General features: G+C 43.5%; 1 protein-coding gene across 10 annotated transcripts in view; it reads right to left on the bottom strand.

The window, feature by feature from the left end:
• ZNF521 (zinc finger protein 521) overlaps nucleotides 1-20,617 on the bottom strand; it is a 466,135-nt gene that overhangs the window by 427,250 nt on the left and 18,268 nt on the right. For 6 of the 10 annotated variants that reach the window (XM_060243880.1, XM_060243886.1, XM_060243881.1 and 3 more), the window contains one exon: nucleotides 11,904-11,963. The exons of 3 other annotated variants lie outside the window; for them this stretch is intronic. In XM_060243880.1, the coding sequence (XP_060099863.1) occupies nucleotides 11,904-11,963 (60 nt within the window). The remainder of the gene's footprint in view (nucleotides 1-11,903; nucleotides 11,964-20,617) is intronic. One more of the 10 variants, XM_060243882.1, reaches the window with a different exon arrangement.

Below are 20,617 nucleotides of genomic sequence, written 5' to 3'. Positions count from 1 at the left end.
GAGAGGACTGGATGGATTTACGAAGAATAGGCCTTTCAGTGGTTACAAGCCATTGGGACTAAAAGGAACCTCCATGTTAAGAGGAAGTAAACTCAGTGCAAGGAGGAAACATCAGTGGAAGGCATTGGCTTCTAGGTCCTGTTACTGGACTTCCAGAGAAAGCGGTTGGCCACTGTTTGAGAAAGGATGCTGGCCAAGATGGACCACAGGTCTGATCCAGCAGGGCTCTTTTTATGTTCTTAGGACACAACTCAACTTCCCATTTAGAAATCACTGCTCTATACAGCACAACCCAATACATCAACAAGTATGTACATTACCATCCATTTTGCAAGGTTCCCTGTATAACATTACCTAATGCAAAAGGAAAAAAGAAGTTTGATTTGGCTTGGAAATATATTCTTCTAGCTATTAATATAGTACGTAAATGAACTGCTGTTTTCTGTTCCTGATTATGTTAAACATTATTTATAAATGGAAATTTAAGTAGTATATTTTCCCCATTACTATGTGTCCTGGCAGGTGGCTTTCTCCTCTTCCTTCTCATAAGGGATGTTATTGCTGTAACTTGGCCTAATAAAACTGCAACACTGGAGGAAAATGAAAAATTGCAAAGGCTTAAAAGAGTTAGCAGCAATAAACCCATGGACTTCAATTAATTTCCAGTAAGAGATTGGTTTAAGTCCAACCAGCAGAAATTCTATTCTATCCATGTAAAAATTAGGTTTCACCACATTTACTTTTTATAACCTATATAAAAGTCAAGTTAAAAAAGTAATGAATATCTAAAAGCCATCTCAGCAGACTGGCTAAGACTATTGGTATGCTTGAAACTCATCTTGCATACTTCTCTCCATGCAACAAGGATCCGTAGCTGATCAAGAGCCTAAAATGTCAAACTACCAGGAAAAAAGCCCAGTTTCCAGTCCATTTGACTGTGTTTTAATGGACCTCCTTCCAAGCCACTTCTGCATGGAAAAGTGCTGGCAAAAGAAAGGAAAACTAAGAGATCATGTGGTTATAATTATTACCAGGAAAGGAATATTTCTGCAGTTCAGCGGTGAAGTAAAACTCTGTCGCTGTCTGCTCCCAATAGTGTCCATCACAAAACAACTGCCTCATTAAATCTCTGCAGTAAGATTAATATGCCGTAGCTGCACTACATTTATAACTTGGTACTCCATAAAAAGCTCACTTAATGGAAAGCGCCAGAGCTCTTATACAAAAGTATTTCTCAAAAAATTTTGAGTAGTATGTATGAAGCTTCTTATACAACTTCATTTCAGCACAGCCAAGAACTTTCATTATCCACATGTAAGTTTCTGAAAATCCATGCAACTTGATATATGAATAACCAACAAATAAATCATACATCAGTAAATATATCTCTTAAAACTTTCTCAAACATTCACAGATCTCACATGGTGTGAGGAAGGGTTGACAACTGTGGCTTGGGATATTCCCAGAGATTGAGGGCAGGGTGGCTGGAGTTTAAGGGAAGGGGAGGAATCCTCCATGAATGTGATGCCATAGAGCAGGGGTGTCGAATATATGACCTGAGGACTGGAAATAACCCATTCAGGACTTTTATCCATACTGCAAGCAACTGATGCAAGGGAAGGAACAGGAGGCAAATCTAATCAAGGCTTCAGTGCAGTTAAACCACCTCATCTCCACAATCAAGCAGAACCCCTTCATTTCAGCAGCAGCCTCACTGGTAAGCTGGGGGCTTCCGTAGCTGTATTCACGCCAGCTCAGGGTTCGAAGCCGAGGTTCGATGCCTCTTTGCTCAGCCTGCAGCTCTGTGGCTGCTGTCCGGGATGATCGCAAGGATTAACCTTTGCACATGAAGTGGTGCAGATAATCCTCTGCTGGGATCAGCTGACAACCAACACTGCCATCATATTCATCCCTCCCATTGGATGATCTGGTGACCTTAAGCCTGGGACAGCTGCCACCATGTTGGGGTGGCACAACTTGCCAGTGATGTCTGGCTTGAACCCAGCACCCCTTCCCCCATAGACTGTCCAGAGACCTTGAATGGAGGCAACAGCCACTGCATGGGCATCTCCAGCTTATCAGCCTTTGCTCCACCTGGGTCACACCATGCATATGACCTCATGCCTGGGCCACCCCCTTCTTTTAGCGGGCAGGGGACAGTTAGTTCAACTCACCTTCCTGATCCCCTTCCACAGCAGTTTGAGAGCTGCGTGAAGCTTGCAACACACAGCTGCTTCATATTTTTCCTCTGGGCCCTGGCCTCACAGCATTGACAGTGGAAGAAGGCTGGAGAAGGGATATGGCCCCCATCCAAGCAACATGAGGGATGTTTGCCCCGCAGTCCATTGCCGGCTCTCCAGTCTGCCTATATAGGTTTTCCCCTGCACACAAACCCCAGCCCAGGGGACCTTGCAGTAAGGACACATGAACTCAGAGTTTGCCAGCCGCTATACTAAAATTTGTATCTCCACTACCTGGCATTACATTTTATGGTACACATGGCCCAGTTTAACAAAGTGATATTTATGTCAGATCTGATTGTAGTAACAAATGAGTTCAACATCTCTGTATAGAGTTTACTATCTGAAGCTGCCATTTCTTTGTCGTGGGTCAGCAAGAACTTCAGCCGGAACCCCAGCCAGAATATTACAACAGCATAGACTCCTCAGGAGAAGAGGACCCTCATGGGAAAACTTCAGAGAATTAGCTATGAGGTGATAGACTTCAAGCAACAGGGCTGTCAGAACTCACAGCCAATAGTGCTCTGTAGACCTGCTACAAAAATGAGGCTCAGGAGCTCATTACCCTCTGGGTTCACCCCCACCCTTGGAACACAGAAGACTTAAGACTTAGAGCAAAGCTTTGGGAGAGAAGGCTTGCTGAAGATGAGTAGTTGCAGCGTTATGTTCAAGCAACTGACTGCAATAGGGTTTCTTCTGCATATAGAGATAAAAAGCCAGTCAGGATAGCATCCTATGTGGAGGCAACAAGTTAACCTGGTAGGCTCTGTGACCACAGCTCCTGGACATTGCCGACTTATGTGACCGTGGTCCAGCTTTTAAGTCTTGACTTTGGCTTGTGATTTGGATTTTGGCTTTGCAAATCAAACTTGGGTATAGATTTCAAGACCATGTTCCTTGGCTCAACTTCTGATAAAGATCCTCTGGCATGAACCTGAGGCTTGTTGACTTCTTGGACTGCTCTCTGGACATTGTTGAAAACCTGGTATGTGCCTTGCTTATGTGTGTGATCCACCTTGTGACAGTTTGCTGCCACCTCTACACCAAAATTCTTCCACAAAATGGAAAAGATGATCAGTTGCCCCCCATCAACCATCCAGAAAAATTTGAAGACAATGTGAAGGAGTTCCCCATGTTCTTGGTGCAATTCCAGTTATGCACTGAGTTACATGCTTGGGACTTTTCAAATGATAAAATGAAGGTATGCTTTGCCATCAGCTTTTTAAAGCGATAGGCAGCAAACTGGGCCATCCCCTTGACCTGACTCCATTGCCACTGTTAAATGAGTTCTCCGGATTTGTGACCCATCTTTTGAATGTTTTCATGAATCCCACCAAAATGGGCAATGCTAATTGTAGAATTCAGGCTTTCAAGTAAGGAAGAAGTTTGGTGGCTCAGTATATGACCTGGGCTTCTGACCGAGGACCTACTCTGGATTGAGGTGGCCTTCACTGACCAGTACTTGAAAGGTCCAGATTATGACATACTTGATGAGGTAGTCCAAGTAGAGCACCCCACCACCTTACAAGATTTAACCTTATTGTTCCTTTGGATAGATGGTTGCTTGGAGGGTCACTGGCACACCCAGGAAGGGCCTAGGTTTAGCAGGTGGTTTGGAAACCTCAGCAAGCTCTTCCATGACTGCCTGTGACTCAGAACACATTGGGAGATGATGGAAAATGTATGCAGTTGGGAGTGGTGCATATATGCTTAATAGCAGAAGATGGTACACTCAGAACCTGTGCCTGTACTGCAGGAAAGCGAGTCACTATGCAGGTGCATGCCCAGCTAAATCAAGAAATCCAGATCCAGTGCTGGTAAAAGACCAGCCCCAAGCTTAAGTGAGGCCAGTAGCTTGGGGCTGCTGGCTGGCCTTGCATAAACGCCCAGTATAGACCATGGCCCATTCTTGGTCCTACCTGACAGTCGTTGGTTGCTGGTATATGCCATAATAGATTCCAGAGCTGCTAACTGTTTTATGAACATCACCTTTGCCACACAACAAAGAGTCCTCTTCAGGCTAATTTTTATTTATTTATTTATAATTTATATCCCGCCCTTCCCACAAGTGGCTCAGGGCGGCTAAGAAGATCGCTGCATTGCTAGGAGCCATAAATGATTGCCTGCTGTGGTCCCATCTGGTGACCCAAGTAACAAGCCCAATGGCTTTCCAGATTCAGTTTGGTGTAGTGGTTAAGTGTGTGGATTCTTATCTAGGAAAACCAGGTCTGATTCCCCACTCTTCCACTTGCAGCTGCTGGCATGGTCTTGGGTTAGTCATAGCTCTCGCAAGAGTTCTCCTTGAAAGGGCAGCTTCTGTAGCTCTCTCAGCCCCACCTATCTCACAGGGTGTCTGTTGTGGGGGAAGAAGCTAAAGGAGATTGTAAGCTGCTCTGAGACTGACTCAGAGAGAAGGACAGGGTATAAATCTGCAGTCTTCTTCACCATCAGGAACAAATACAGTTTGATATGGTCAAAATGCACCAGTTCCCAATTATCCCAGGGCTGTCCTGGTTGGTTTGGAATAACCACATGAGTGGGTCCAACAAGAACTTTGATTTCAGGAACCATGCTGACACCAGATATGACTCACCCTTCTGCCACCACCATTAACATGCCAACCACCCCTCAGCTCCCTGGGAAATATACAGAAGTTTACAGATGTCTTTGAAGAGACAGGAACAGACTGCTTACCACTGCATCAGTATTCAGCATGGACAATATGAATACTTGGTAATTACTTTCAGGTTAACCAAAACACCCACACTCTTCCAGAGACAAATACCAGTAAATGGTGTATTTTGGAACCTATCTGACTGGTTTGTAATCATTTATCTATATGACATTTCATTTACTCCAGAGATCCTGTGAAACACGCAAAACACATACAACTGGTATTTCAGTGCCTATGACAACATGGTTTATATACCAAATTTGGAAAATTTATATACCAAATTTGACTTGGTGGAATGTTTGGGCAACATAATCTGGCCATACAGAAAATGCATAGATCCCAAAAAAGTGACAGTGATTCAGACATGGCAAGTTCCACGAAGCCAGAAGGATATACAACGGATCTTAAGTTTTGCCAATTATCATTGCCAATTTTTTCCAGCCTTTACTTCCCTTGCCTCTGTGTTGACTTATCTTTTGAGACCTTCAAGAACCCTTCCAGTGGACAAAGCTGACAATGCCTTGAAGGCCAAATTTACCTCAGGACCTGCCTTGCACTATCCTGATCCATGACTGACATTTACCATCAAAACTGATGCTTCTAGTGTAGCCATCAGCACAGTGTTATCCCAGCATGATGGTCCAACCAGCACATTACATCCCTGTCCTACTACTCCTGACAGCTGGGTGGCCAAAATGCGGCTCCTGAGCTGCATGTAGCTCTTTCACACATATTGTATGGCTCATGGAGGCTGAGAAGGAACTTAATGCCGGCTTACTCTCAAGTAAGCCTGTGTAGCATTGGGACCTCAGCCAGCCTCTGAGTGCTGATCCATAGATAGGCAACTATTTCCACCATGTGTAAAGCAGGGAATGAGTTGGAAATAGACAGGCTTGCAAGCTCTTCTCCACCACCACAGAGGTCACCTGGAGACCCAAAATGGTGAAAGAGAGCACAAGGGCTGAGGGAGAAAAGTGAATACATAGGGAGGAAAGCTGCCAGCTGCACCCCTGAGTCCAGCTGGACATGCACTTGGGATTCCCACCCTTCACTGCTGGACATACAGAGCAACCTGCATGTAGCCACTGCCAAGAAGGGCAACAACACTGAAAGCAGTGAATTAGGAAGGAATATTAGAGGGCAAGCACCAGTCATAGTGAGCAACAACAGTGGCTGGACTGGAGGAGGGTTATGGCTGCCTTCACCCCTCCTCTCTGAGATGCATCAGGATAACCAATGGCGGGCCCTGTGGCCTAGCTGAGCGGGCTGTGGCACTGACAGAAGAGGCTTGCCTCTCTCCCTTGTCTGGCCAGCCAGTAGCAAACTGGGGGCTATGGTTGGCTGAGCACCTTTGTTCCCTGACAGGTTTGCAATCCTGCTGAACACAGGGGAACTGCTGCATACCCCTCCTGTGCTGGGCTTTAGAAGTAAGCAGGTTCCAGGCAGCTGCAGAAGCTGCAGTGAAGACATGGTGGCCTTTGGTTCTCCTGTGATAACACTTTACAACTTATCTCAGGTGCCTCTCCCACCCCCCATTAGACTATCCCATTGAAAGGAGGGTTGGAATTAAAGAGGGTTCCCCCTTGGTTTCATAGCTCTTGTAAGAGCTGTATTTACTAAACTTGGTGTCAAGGTAAAGAGAGATGCATAATGATGCAAGTGGCATCAATTCAGGCAGAAAACACGGGAGTAAAGGAGGTGTATTTGAGGACAGCAGAAAGGAAGCCGCAGGCAGCAACTCTGGAACAGTGCAGGCAGCAGAACCCCAGAAATTGGCAGGGTAGATGACAGAAATGCAAAGGAAGGAGGCAACTCCAATGCAATGACTGTGAAATAACTGAGGAAAGAAATTTGGGAAAAAGTACCCCAGGCAGGGAGAAGAGTGAGAGAAGCCAAAGCAGTCATTCTGAAGTGATCCAGGCCAATGTTCCCTCTAAGCTTCAGAGTCTTGTGAGCAAAAATTCTACTTTGTGAGCTACTGGTATTAAAGTTGTGAGCTACTGCATAAATTATTGTGCTCTGGGACCATTTCTCCTAAGATGAAAATCTGTTAACTGGAGGTTAAAAATCTGTGAGCTAGCTCACACTAACTCAGCTTAGAGGGAACACTGATCCAGGCATAGACAATCCAAGAGAAGGGGGGTGGGAATGAAAAGCAGTAAACACCCTTTGCAGGAGATACACAAATGGGGGACAGGAATTCCAGTATGGAAACCCAGGAAAGGCTATTCCCCCGAGCCCCTGATGGACTAATGTTGATAAGAAATATCATGTAGCAATGTGTATTGCAGTCAGGAGATCTAGCAATCCCCTTCCCAGCCCATCAGCAATGTTATTTCACAAATGCAAGGACACACAAAACTCCGAAAGACCTGAAGTGAACAAAGACAATGTGCACAGCTCCACTGCTTATATACACCCCTTTCCCATCTCCAAGAGTGGAGATGAATATCTCTGATTTGCAAGCAGCATTGGCTGTCATGCTTGGGAAGGTCCATATTGGCATTTCCAGGACTGCAGAAGACCACCAGCATTAGCCTTTTCATACAAAAGTTTATTTATTTAGACTTGTATTCTGCCCTCGCTACAAGAGGGTTCAGGGAGGAGGATCACATATGGATTCTCAATCCACTGGCTTATTACAAAAATTAATAAATTGATACATTAATGTAATATTTAGAATATTTAAAAACAGTTAATCAGTATAATTTAAAACAGGTAGCACTAGTAATGAATATGTAGTCTCCAAGCTGGTGCCACTAACTCCCTAAGTCTTCTTAACCTGGGCCATAGGAAGATGGAAGGCTTCAGCAAGGGAAATGTGCCATCGAAGGTGGCCAGCCTGATTCCCAAATCAACCTCACCCCCTTGGCTCAGGTACAGGACCTCCATCTTCATTGGTTTAAGTTTCAACCAGCTCTGCTGCAATAACCCAGCCACTGCCTCCAATTCCATGGCCAGATTCTCCAGGGCAGAGTCTGGGCAGCCATTCATCAACAGATAGAGTAGGGTGTCATTTGTATATCGGTGACAACCCAGCCCAAACCCCCAGACAAACTGCGTGAGAGGGCACATGTAGATGTTAAACAACACTGGTGAGAGGATTGCCCCCTGCGGCACTCCACATTCAAGGGGCTATCCAACCATGGAGAAAGGAGGAAAACCAGGAAAACTGGTTACTGTACTTGTGTAATTTGATAAAATAGAGTATTATACAAGTACTAGAAATAAGGCCTGTTGTGAAGAACAATACAACGGGCTGTAAAAAGAGGCTCTTGGTGAGTGTCCCCCCACCCTTGCTGTCTTCCCACCCACCCAAGTGAAGGAATTAACTCCCCCACACACACCTCCAGGGGAGCTGATCTCTGCCATCTGGGGCACAGTTGTAATTCTGAGTGATCTCCAGCTCTCACCTAGAGACTGGCAACAGTGGTTCCCTAGGAGGCTGATTTGGAGGGTGAAGTCTATGTGTTGTACCTGTCTGAGGTCCCACCCCTCCTCACACCCACCCTCTTCAGGCTCTGCTTCTCAAATCTCCAGGAATTTGCAAACCTTGAGTTGGCTAAGTCACATTGGCTGTCATGGGGGGGGGGGGCTACTGCTAAACAAGAGCAAGCAGCCAGGCCTACTTAAGTTGTGCTAGTCAGAAGAATAATTATTTGAGGGGGGGCGGGGTATGACAACAGTCACACAGATGCTGAAGTTCAACATTGCTTTTGTTTCCAGTGCGTTGTTGCTGCCTTTTCCTGTCATATTCAGCCTCATGGCATTTAGCATCAGTGCTTATGGTGTGATCTGGTTTGTTTTTTGTTTGTTTGTTTTTGCCTGGCCATGTTATGGCATACCATAGAGCAGCGGTCCCCAACCTTTTTGGCACCAAGGACCAGTTTTGTGGAAGACATTTTTTCCATGGGCCAGGGGGTGGTGGGGTGGGATGGTTTCAGGATGATACAGTTGTGCACTTAATTTTGGTGTGGTGGTTAAATGTGTGGACTCTTATCTGGGGGAACTGGGTTTGATTCCTCACTCCTCCACTTGAAGCTGCTGGAATAGCCATAGCTCTCACTGAGTTGTTCTTGAAAGGGCAGCTTCAATGAGAGCTCTCTCAGCCCCACCCACCTCACAGGGTGTCTGTTGTGGGTGAGGAACATTAAAGAAATTGTAAGCGGGTCTGAGATTCAGAGTGGAGGGCAGGATATAAATTCAATGTCTTCTTATTATTACTACATTGTAATATATAATGAAATAATTATGCAACTCACGGACCGGTTGCTAACAGGCCACGGACTGGTACTGGCCACGGACCGAAGGTTGGGGACCCCTGCCATAGAGTATGCACCTGAAGGTGGCCATTTTATGTAGGGAACTGATCTGACTTCAGCTTTCCACCTCCTCCTCCCTCCCTGCAGCCTATACCCTCCCTGCAGCAGAGTCTACCCTGCAAAAGCAGCCACTTTCTCCAGGGGAGCTGATCTCTGCCATCTGGAAAACAGGTGTAATTCTGAGTGATCTCCAGTCCCCACCTGGAGATTGGCAACAATGGTTCCCCAGGAGGAAATGGCTAGTTCAAAGAGTGGTGTCTATGACATTGCACTTGTCTGAGGCCCCACCCCTCCTCAAACCCACCAGGCTTCACCCCTCAAATCTCCAGGAATTTTCCAACCTGTTGGCAACAGCTAAGTCACACTGGCTGTCAGGGGGGGGGGCTGCTGCTGAACAAAAGCAAGCAGCCAGGCCTAGTTAGGTCATGCCAGTCGTGGCATCAAGTCGCCCAGAGGGTGCTGCTAGGGTAGCCAACCTCCAGGTAGAGCCTAAAAATCTCCTGGGATCACAACTGAACTCCAGACAACATATCTCTCTCCCCATCCTAGAGAAAGTAAGTGCTTTGGAAAGTGGACTCCATGGCATTATATTCAGCTGAGGTCTCTCCCCTCCCCAAACTCTGGCTGCCTTAGACTCCACCAGTCCTCTACTTGCACCTGCTGGAATGGCCTTGGGTCAGCCATAGCTCTGACAGAGGTTGTCCTTGAAAGGGCAGCTGCTGTGAGAGCCCTCTCAGTCTCACCCACCTCACAGGGTGTTTGTTGTGGGGGAAGAAGATAAAGGAGATTGTGAGCCACTCTGAGACTCTGAAATTCGAAGTGGAGGGCGGGATATAAATCCAATATCTTCTTTTAAAAAAATCTTCAGGAATTTCCCACCAACCTGAAGCTGGCAACTGTAGTCAGGAGGACTGGGCCCATAGGGCCAAAGATCAAATAGGCCTGGAAAGGACCTTCCCCCCCATACCTTTTACTGACAGAACCAAGTTGGTTGAGCAACAGCTTCTGTCAGCTGCCTAGCAACAGCTAGTGCAAGTAACTTCCATAGTGACCCAGTTCTCATCTGTCCTGGGTCCAGCAGTGGGCAGGGAACAGGAGAGTCAGCCAATGGGAACCCAGAGGTGGTGACTGATGTGTGATGAGCCAAAGGTTTATGGAGTGAACCCCTAAGCCAATGGGAAACCTGGATTTGGCCTCACCACAGGGCTTTTATTATAGAAAGGATACCAATCCAGATACACAGGTATACACATTAAGATTAAAAAGGAAATCATGTGATAAGAATGTGGGCAGTGTATCCATCTTAATAACTGGAAAAGCAGCCAAAAAGGGAGCCAAAAACATTCCCACTTTTGTCATCTAATAAAATACTCATGAAATTTAATTTCTTCTAAGGATATATGCACATTTCCATACCAATTAATAACTAATCTATCATTGATTCCATATCCTGATTTATTTAAAAGCAGCTAGTTTGCCTTACTGAGCTATCAAAATAAATATACAAAGGAAATCAGAAACGTCAAAAAAAGAATGAGAAGAGAGCTTAATGAAAAGAATCTAGTTTACAGGGAAACAGAAATATTCTGGTAATTAATTCAATTCAAAAACCTCAAATAATATGTTTATATGACCGTTAATCACTTTAGAGTGAATTTTCTAATTAAAAGCTTAAAAATTTGGCTTAAACCTAAGGAAAGTGCAATCAATAAAAGCAAAATTTTCACTATAGGGCTTCTTCAGGCCCTCCTTTGAAGGCCCATAAACAAATATCAATGAAGCATATGGCATAATGGTTTTGTTGAGCAGACGTCTTAATTAAATATTATTTTGCAGAACAAGTCATCCAACAAATTAAAGAACTGAATCATTCCTTAAACTGTGTAATTTTTTTAAGCAGAAGCAAAATAAAAGGAACCATTGTAACAAACAACATGCTATTAACCCCCTTATAGCTGTTCGTTCTAATGAACAGGTCAGATTTATAACCTAAAATCTTACTAGTTGAACTAAGGATTTAGCTACAAAACTCCCAGTGACTTAAATGCAGGGCTCAGTGGCTGCTAGCAAATTCAATGGATTAGGAATTGAACTATATGCTAATTTATTAAAGCAACTAGCCTGCAGAGACACTGGCCACAATCCAGAAGCGTGCATGCACCACATCCAAATAGGTGGATGTTTCTCTTTTCAGCCCATCTTCATTCAAATGCTCTCACAGTTTTTAGGTTTCATAATCTTAAATAATAGTTTAATCTCACAGGGTCGATGGAAGAGTTGGAATCTAAATGGTCCAATATAATAATGAACATAGATGTGGTTCAGTGTTTGGTTTGTTCATTTATTTTAAAGTTATGATCAGTATTTGCCGATAGTAAGGGATTCTTGTTTACAAATAAAGTACCTCAAATGTTAAAATATACATATTTTCCTCTGAATATCATTCTTCTATCAAACTGAAAAACTGATAACTGAAAAACTGAAAAACTGATAGGTAGGGAAAAGCATGGTGGAGTGCAAACACTGAAGAGTTTATGATTTCTCTTCATTCCAAATTGGTAAAAGCAGATGTTAAGGTAAAATTCAATAAAGAAAGAGCAAAGTAAAATATGTTTCATATTGTTCTAAGTCAGCAAACCAAAATCTAATGAAGGAACTTCACATTACCTGTTTGTGCAGCTGCCAATCCCACACCTCCGTGCTGGTCCTCAGATTCATTTTCTTCTACTGTCAGGGAATAATTAAAAAAACAACAATAACAACACTATGTTAGATGAATACCTGAAAATGCCCCACACAATAATTTCACTACCTTTTCTTCTTAAAGTTGCAAACGGCAAAGAGAAATTCAAAGGAAGGAAGACCTTGAATGTTATCAAAGGGCAGCAGTTCCCCCCCCCCAATAAAGTAGGGTTTTATGGACACCCAAAAACATTTTGTGGATTTTAAGGTCCAGCAATTGTCCCCAAGAGTAGCCATCTTCAATTAAATTTGTGATAGGCTCAGTGGCCCCAAGTATCAGGGGTGTGTAAAACCATAAATCTGAAATTCTATTAAAAGGATTATTTTAAAATGAAAGATGTAAGATTTTTAATATCAACACTGTCCTTCCAATCACCAGTTCTCTTTTGTCTGCAGAAGTGCCACTCTGGCAGCCTTTCCATTTTGCTGCTTGAGGTAGCACTGCAGCTATCCATATTACTTATGTTTGTCTTTAGCATGACAGTAAGACACCAGTAGGGATGGGCACAGACCTGAACCTGAGCTAAATTCTTGTCTGGAATTTGGCTGGTTTGCAAACCCCAGACCAAGGTTCAGGGAAGGAGCCTTCCCCAAACATTCATTGAGCTTCTGCTTGGTTCGGTTTGGATGTTCGGACCTCCATATGCACTTCCACTTCCAGGCAGCATCATGCCCCACCCCCAGTGCACCTGCATCATCCAGAAGTGACATGAGCACGTCATCCAACATGCTCATGTCACTTTCAGGTAACATTGGGGCAGCACCTGACACCACCCAGAAGTGGCATGCACACATTGTGAGGCAACACACTTGTGTCACTTCTGGATGATGCCACCCAGAAGCACATCACCAGGGGAATCCTGAATCGGTTCGGTTTGGGCAGGCTTTTCGGGGGGGGGGGGTTCAGGGTTGCCTGGTTTGCAACCCCCAAACTGGGCTTTCCCAGTCTGTGTCCATCTCCTGACACTGGAGCAACTTAGAGGGAAGGGACACACTACAACAGAACCAAAAGGCAGAACTTCTATGCCTTCTTAAAAACAAAACAAAACTATTCCTGTGACCATCAGAAACCAAAGGTATGTGGTGCGGTGTTAAGTTTATTAAGTGCATGTTAGGCAGCATTGCGAAGTAAAGACCGCTGTGGAAACTCCTCCTTGGCAAAAATATACAAAGTTGAGTTGTCAGTTGTTTAAGATGGATATGATATGCAACAGGTACTTTGAAAAGACAAGAATTACATGCAGGCAAGGTATGCTGTGCTTTATACTAGAGAAACTTTGGGCTATAAATATACATTGTTTGAAGTTGCAGCCATAAAATAGATAATCTAATGAGAAAGGTGAATGAATATAGGCTCTAAAAATCTCTTACTGGATTTCAAGTTTCCATTAACCTTCTTTCAACCAAGGGCATAAAAAGCTCACCCACCTCAAAAAACTTATTGTGCCCTTCTGGCCAAAGCAGGTTCTGTCCAAGGGTGTTGCTACACCCACAGATTTGTGAAGCTGCAAAAAAGTCAGGCTACAACTACCTCTCTGAAACTATCTCTAACTACTGGACTCCTTTCCCTATCAGCTTGTACACTGCAGATATGAGTTAGCAACTATTTTTCTGAGGAATGATAAAAATATTTTTTTGGGGGGTCTGTCTTTTGTAGAAACCGAGACAGTCTCTATACCAGGCAGATATTCATATTTCTCAGTCACATTTCCTTTTAATCCGTGCCCATCAAAAGATGTCAGAGGGGTCTGGAGAGTCCCTGGCAAGACCTAACTGACCAGCACAGTGCTCTTAACTGAAGATTCTAGACTAACATGCCCCATCTAAGAGATTTAGTAGAGTGCAGAAGGTGAATGGAAAGTTTCAGTGGAGTAGAGGAAGCTGTATGGCAGGTGTGAATGTCAGGAAAAATCTCTGACCCGACCCCCCCCCCCCCCATTAAATGTAAATGCTAATGTTCTACCAAGGTGGGGGTGTTTCCCATACACTTAACATCTTTTCCACTCAGTGAAGACCAAAGTTTATGGGAAAATAGTGGATGAACATTGGTGTTGGTACTGACATTCCATAAATCTGCTCTGCAACTCATCGGTGACAAGAACATTTTCTCAACATGATGACTTTGAAACTGTTGCCTTTGAAACCAATGTTGATTCAAAGTCTGCAGGCTTGATGACCATGCAACAGGGCAGAGCCTGAGAATGCACTAAGATCATATTGCTGCAGACCCACTTGATCTTCTTTATAATTTCCTCCATTAGACTGGCTGCCCCCAGCCCAGTCTACCCCGACCCCATCCTACAACAGTGGTAAAGTAGGAAGAAGCAAAGACAGGCACTTCTAGTGAAGTAAATGATGATGATGTAGAAGTGCATATGAGGAGAAAGAAAAATGGAAAAGACTTTTGTGAAGGAAATGTTCTCAAGCTCCCCTTAGCCCTTTTCCTTAATGGGGAGAGGGGAGTATACAATGAAAGAGCCACCAGAAATCCCTCCCCCTTTTCTATTACAGTCACACTTTACTGGGCAATCTATTGCTGCCTACATACATTTTTAAAAAAAGACCTCTCCAAAAGCTCAGAAAAACACTGTGGACATGTGCCACTATTGGTCTCATTCACCCTGCTCCTTCCATGGTTTCTGCATAGAGCAGCAAAACACAACTGCAACACAGAGGATGGAGTAGTTCTGGTAGTGATGGGTTTTCAAAGACTGGTTCATACTCTTCTGTACACCTGATCACTGAAAACCACAACAGTAGTCCTTTCCCCCACACCCGAACTGCAACATGTGTTGCTTATCAAGCCAATACAATTACAAGAGCTTGCCCAAGTCCAGGAGCAGTGTTAGTTCAAGATTATGCAGTGCCTTGTACTACATCTTTTTTTTCTTTTTCTTTTTTGGGTAGGTAGATAGGTAAACTGTTGCACTTCCAGTTTAGCAAACAGGTAGCATGGGAGAAGCTTCTGCACAGGGGCCCTTGCTATGAAAGCACGAGTCCCCTTCAGAAAGGGCATGATTAAAAAGGGGAGAAGATAATTCACTGTTTTCTTTTCTCCAACTACAGGTTTTCATAACTGACTAGGCCATTTTTTCAGTGACAGCCAGGCTGATTATAGAAGCATCCTAAGGAATACAGCCCAATATTTTAAAAAAGCAGCTGGAGACTTTATACAGGAAAGAATGGGTGAATACAACGCTGAGTAGAACACAGTGAGAAGATGCACTTAACACTTTATGGAGGACAAAGGCAGTGATTTATTGTATTTATGCTATTACAAACTATAATAAAAATAAAAGCTTTGGATAATTGAAAAAAGTCTATTTTCTTCTACACTAGGCAGGTTAATAAATTTTAAAAAGATACCTACTGCCCTGAATGACTGAGGTTCTTTTCAGCTTGTTAAACAAAGCAAGAGAAGCCACATATCCCAAAATAAACTATAAAAATAGATTGCTATTGATTTAATGCCCTTCCTAAAGGAACATGAAACAAAATGAGCCTAATACAGCAACAATGGCTGCCAGGGGCAGAAGAACAGGAAAGGGTTTGACCCAATACAACTGTCCACATTACTTTGTTTGCATTTTGCATTTCTTACAGTTGAATAAATTATTATTTTATAAACCTTCCTAAGAACAGAGATTAGAAGTTCTCTGGTCTTTTCACCCATACTGCATCCAAGTCTTTTCCCACTAGAATGACAACTTCGCAGGGGAAAAAATGCATTCAATCTGCATGTTTGAGTAGTATCAGCAGACAAGTAATAGAGACACTAGACATATTAGCATAATCAATACACAATTTACAGAGCTACCCAGACAGAACAGAAGTGATATGTGTATGCCATTACTTTAGCATCTACAAATTACTGTAATTTCTGCAAGTATCTTTATACATTTTCCCATCACCTGCATACAGCTAATAAGAGACAAAGACTATACCACCTCTTTGAAGAGGAAAGACATGTTGCAGAAAGAAATATTCAAGAACCAGAACAGGAAACACATGCTAATTTTCATGGCCTAGGGAAAGTTCAATGGGAGATGAAAATATTTTGCCAAATCTTGCCTTTTAAATCTTGTTTAAAAAGATTTCTTGATGCAGGCCAAACTGCAAGATTTAACTCAGAGCTTTGAGTGGAACTTACCTAGAGAATCAAGTATCCAAGGTTAACAGATTGAAATGTAGTGGGCCAATGCAGATGCAGTGCTGTGTTGCTATATCTTTAAACTGTTGACAAGAACTTGGGAGAGGATCTCATGACATCTTTCCAAACTATCTCCACTCTGGTGCAAATGATAAACCTTATCCATCAAGGGTTGGCTAGTTAGACATTGGCCACAGCTGAACTTTTGCAGGGCATTGAAAATACCTTCAGATATTGGTAAACAATGAACCCTGTTAGCATTAAAGTCCAGATAAAATTAACATTCAGGGCTGTAGTCTATTTTCTGGTAAACTGGTCTTTACAGATAGATTGAGATGGATGGCCATGTTAGTCTGTCTGTAGCAGCAGAAAGAGTAGGAGTCCAGTAGTAGCTTAACATCTAACAAAATTTGTGGCAGGGTATGGGTTTCATGACTCACTGCTCAATTCTTCAGATACATGGCCTTTAGAGGGTCATGAAGAAAGGGTAGTTAAGGAGTACAAAAGTTTTTCATATGCAAATGACTGATTTTAAAGTCATGAATGTACCTTATCTAACCCCCCACTAAAAAAACTGATACAGGGACTGGTGATATTCAATCAATATAAACAGACCTTTTAAGAACATAACAGACCTAAAAATATGTGATTGAATATGATGTTGCAGTATTAAGTTGCTTCTGAACATACTTTGACCAAGGGCAAGTTGAAGAAGACAGAAATGGCAGTAGATAGGACATCACAAGGAAAAGGGAATTTTCTAAAGCTGTTTTAGGAAATTGCTTATTTTATATTAAAATCTATACAAGTGATGTCATTTGCAATACTAAATATGAATTCTGCATTGTAATAAAATTTACTTTTAAAAACATCTAACATCAGTGCAAATATAAAAATTTCACCACAGTTAATGCTGCTAGGAGATAAAAAATATTTAATTTGCTCTGAACTTGAATCAAACCCTTACACACAAAAATTGGTAACAAGTTCAAAATAAATGGTTCAATTTTTGGTCACTCAAGTAATTACTTTGAAGGGGGAAGGGCTCTTCTCTGCTCCAGCTAGAGAGCCAATTTGGTGTAATGGTTAAGTGTGCGGACTCTTATCTGGGAGAACCAGGTTTGATTCCCCACTCCTCCACTTGCACCTGCTGGAATGGCCTTGGGTCAGCCATAGCACTCGTAGGAGTTGTCCTTGAAAGGGCAGGTTCTGTGAAAGCCCTCTCAGTCCCACCCACCTCACAGGGTGTTTGTTGTGGGGGAGGAAGATAAAGGAGATTGTGAGCCGCTCTGAGACTCTTGAGTGGAGGGTGGAATATAAATCCAATGTTGTCCTGTTCTTCAGCTGCATTTGGAGAAACTATCTGGGCTTTTAACAAGGCAGTTAACTGCAGGTATCTCTTGGAGAGACTAAGGCTGAAAGCTAGGGGTTGCCAAGTTTGTGTTGGAAAATACCTGGAAACTTTGGGGATGGATTCAAGAGAGGAAGGGGTATGGGGAGGGGATAGGCCTCAGCAGGGTACAGTGAAATGGAGTCCACTCTTCAAAGCAGCCATTTTCTCTAGGGGAGCTGATCTCTAACAGCTGGAGATCAGTTGTAAAAGTGGGAGATCTCCAGGTCCCACCTGGAGGCTGGGAACCCTATGTGAGAGCATATTTTGTTGCATTTAGATTGTAGTGTGTTTAACCAAGATTTATAATGTGCGTTTAGCCAGGAAAGGCCAGATATAAATGTTTTAATAAATAGTTTTTCCCAGTCACCTCCCTGAAAAGAAGAGGAGCAAGAGAGCAGGACCTAGGCTTGATGTTCCTCTGGATGCTCAAGTAGAGGTCTGCAAACCCACAGGGTATTGTACAGCAATAATGCCTCAGCGTGAAAGATTCTTGAACTGAGACTAGAAGATTCTTTGTGTTTCTTTGCTGCCATTCTGCCATATCTAAGAAGAATTCTCTTCTTTCTTAACTAAGTTAGCAGGGCTTCTTGAAAGAAAGGACACAACTGTGAGGACTAGGGCTAGGGGATATGATGTTTTAGAAGGAATAAAGGGTATGAGAAGGCAAAGACAAGAACCTTAATTTAAAAGGTGGGGCAAGATGGAGTTTAACAACAGTTACAAGGCATCAGCTGGCAACCAGTAGGAGAGCAGGAAAAGAACAGAGAGAATGGCATTGTAGGAATGGTACATCATTTCTTGCAAATCCCCAAAAGTGACATCATATCACCAGCCTGCTACTCTATATAATTTGAACAAAACTCTTATGGTAAAACCACAGAATACTGAATTCTACAGCATCCATGTCAGTGTCACATCACCAACATGACATAATTGGTGTCGGACCTAGTGCTTTCCATGGCAGCACTGGGACTTTCCCAATATATAACAGTGCCCACGCACCAGGCTGGGCACACACTAGACCTGATCTTTGCGGTGGGAGTAGTGGTGGATCAGATATCTGCCGAGGCAGTGCCATGGTCTGACCACCAGGCCTTGAAGGCTCGTGTGAACATGCCGCCCCTATCCCGTTTAGGCGGTGAGCAGTTTGTGTAATTTGTGTAACTTGTGACTGATAGAAGTATAGCACCTATTTCTATCTATTTTTATATTTTTATATTTTATATTTTTAAACTTTAATTAATTTATGTAATTGAACCATATTTTAAATTATTGTTATCTGTTTTAACCAAATCATGGCTTGCCATGTCTGTGAGCCGCCCTGAGCCCGCCTTCTGGTGGGGGAGGGCGGGATATAAGAATAAAATTTACTTTACTTTACTTTACTAATTTCCAGGTATAGTAGGAAGTAGGGTCAGTTAGATATGCTGCTACGACATCTAAATAGGTTTACCAACTTCCAGCTTAGTCCTGGAGTCCTTTGAGAACTAAAACTGGTCTCCAGTTCTCCTGGAGGAATTTGGAAACTTTGGATGATAAATTCCATGTCATCACATCTCCCACTGAGCTTCCTGTCCTCCCCCAACTCCACCTTTTCCAGGCACAACCCCAAATCTCCACGAATTTCTGTGATTAATTGGCAGCCATACATCTAAATCATATTTTAATCTTCAAAAACTGGGAGCAAGGTTCATCTGTATTTGGAAGCTATATCTGAAAAAAACTGCCTCTAATTCAGGGAAGGCCAAACTGTGGCTCAGGAGCCACATTTGGCTCTTTCACACATACTGTGTGGCTCTTGAAGCCCCCACTACCTTGGAGAAGACATTTGTTTCTGTAAATCATTTCTCCAAGCCAAGCTGGCCAGCAGCTCAGAGAATACATTTAAAGTTGCTATCCTTATACTTCTCCCTCCCCCTCATCTGTTTGCCTTCCTGTATTGCTACTCTCAAACATCTGACATTCATATCTTGTGGTTCTCAAACATCTGATGTTTATTCTATGTGGCTCTTAGTTTAAGCAAATTTAGCCACCCCTGCTCTAATCTCTGACACGTGAGGTATGGCTGTGGAGAGAAAAATGAACTCTGCACAAGATCAGAAACTTCGTATTATTATTTCCAGATGTCCCTTTACTCAAGTAAGTCCTGGTTTGATTCTTAAAATAACAATGATCTACTTCACAAGGTGACAGATACTCAGTTCCCTGTTCTCCTGAGAGCTCACAATTTTAAAAGAAGAAAGAAACCTAAAGCATAAGTAGAAATTCCAGATGTCCAAGCAGCTGCCGTTCTTTGGTGCCACCCTTTGGAACATGACCATTCTTGGTATAAGTTTGAGAATGAATGAGATGAGGAATGAATGCAAAATACTTTTAACACTTAAAAGTGCAATTATTCTCCATGCAATGTTTATTCCACTAAATAATCCTACCAATTTGCATGCACAAGCATATACGGGAGGATTGCTCCTTCAGGAGACTTCCGCCGCCAGAGATCAAGGACGTGGAGTGTGTGGGCCTGGTATGGGACGCTGGGGAAAGTTTGGCAATCTGGCTGGTGTACCGTCTGCCTAACGCACCGGCCAGTGCCTTACCATCCCTGATGGAGGCTGTGGCAGGCTGGGCATTGGAGCACCCTCGACTTATAGTCTTGGGCGACTTCAATGTCCATGCCGAGGATGCGGCTTCCACTCGGGCGACGGACCTAGTGCTTTCCATGGCAGCACTGGGACTTTCCCAATATATAACAGTGCCCACGCACCAGGCTGGGCACACACTAGACCTGATCTTTGCGGCGGGAGTAGTGAACATGCCGCCCCTATCCCGTTTAGGCGGTGAGCAGGTTTTAGCTCGCCTGCGTAGCCAGATGGACCCGTTGCGGCTTCAAATGGCCATGCGGGATCCCTGGCCCTCTGGCGATTCGCTGGATGAGCTAGTGGAGATCTGGAATGACCAGCTCTCCACGGCCATCGACGAAATCGCTCCCCGATGTCCTCTTCATCCTCGATCACGATCCGCTCCATGGTATACCCTGGAGCTGCGATCAATGAAACGGCGATTAAGACGACTAGAGAGACAATGGCGTCACACTTGTGA

Source organism: Heteronotia binoei, chromosome 7 (genome assembly GCF_032191835.1).
Source record: "Heteronotia binoei isolate CCM8104 ecotype False Entrance Well chromosome 7, APGP_CSIRO_Hbin_v1, whole genome shotgun sequence".
In the NCBI taxonomy this organism is placed as follows: Eukaryota; Metazoa; Chordata; class Lepidosauria; order Squamata; family Gekkonidae; genus Heteronotia; species Heteronotia binoei.
Note: the sequence above shows the minus strand (reverse complement) of the source record. Positions and strands in the feature narration are given on the sequence as shown.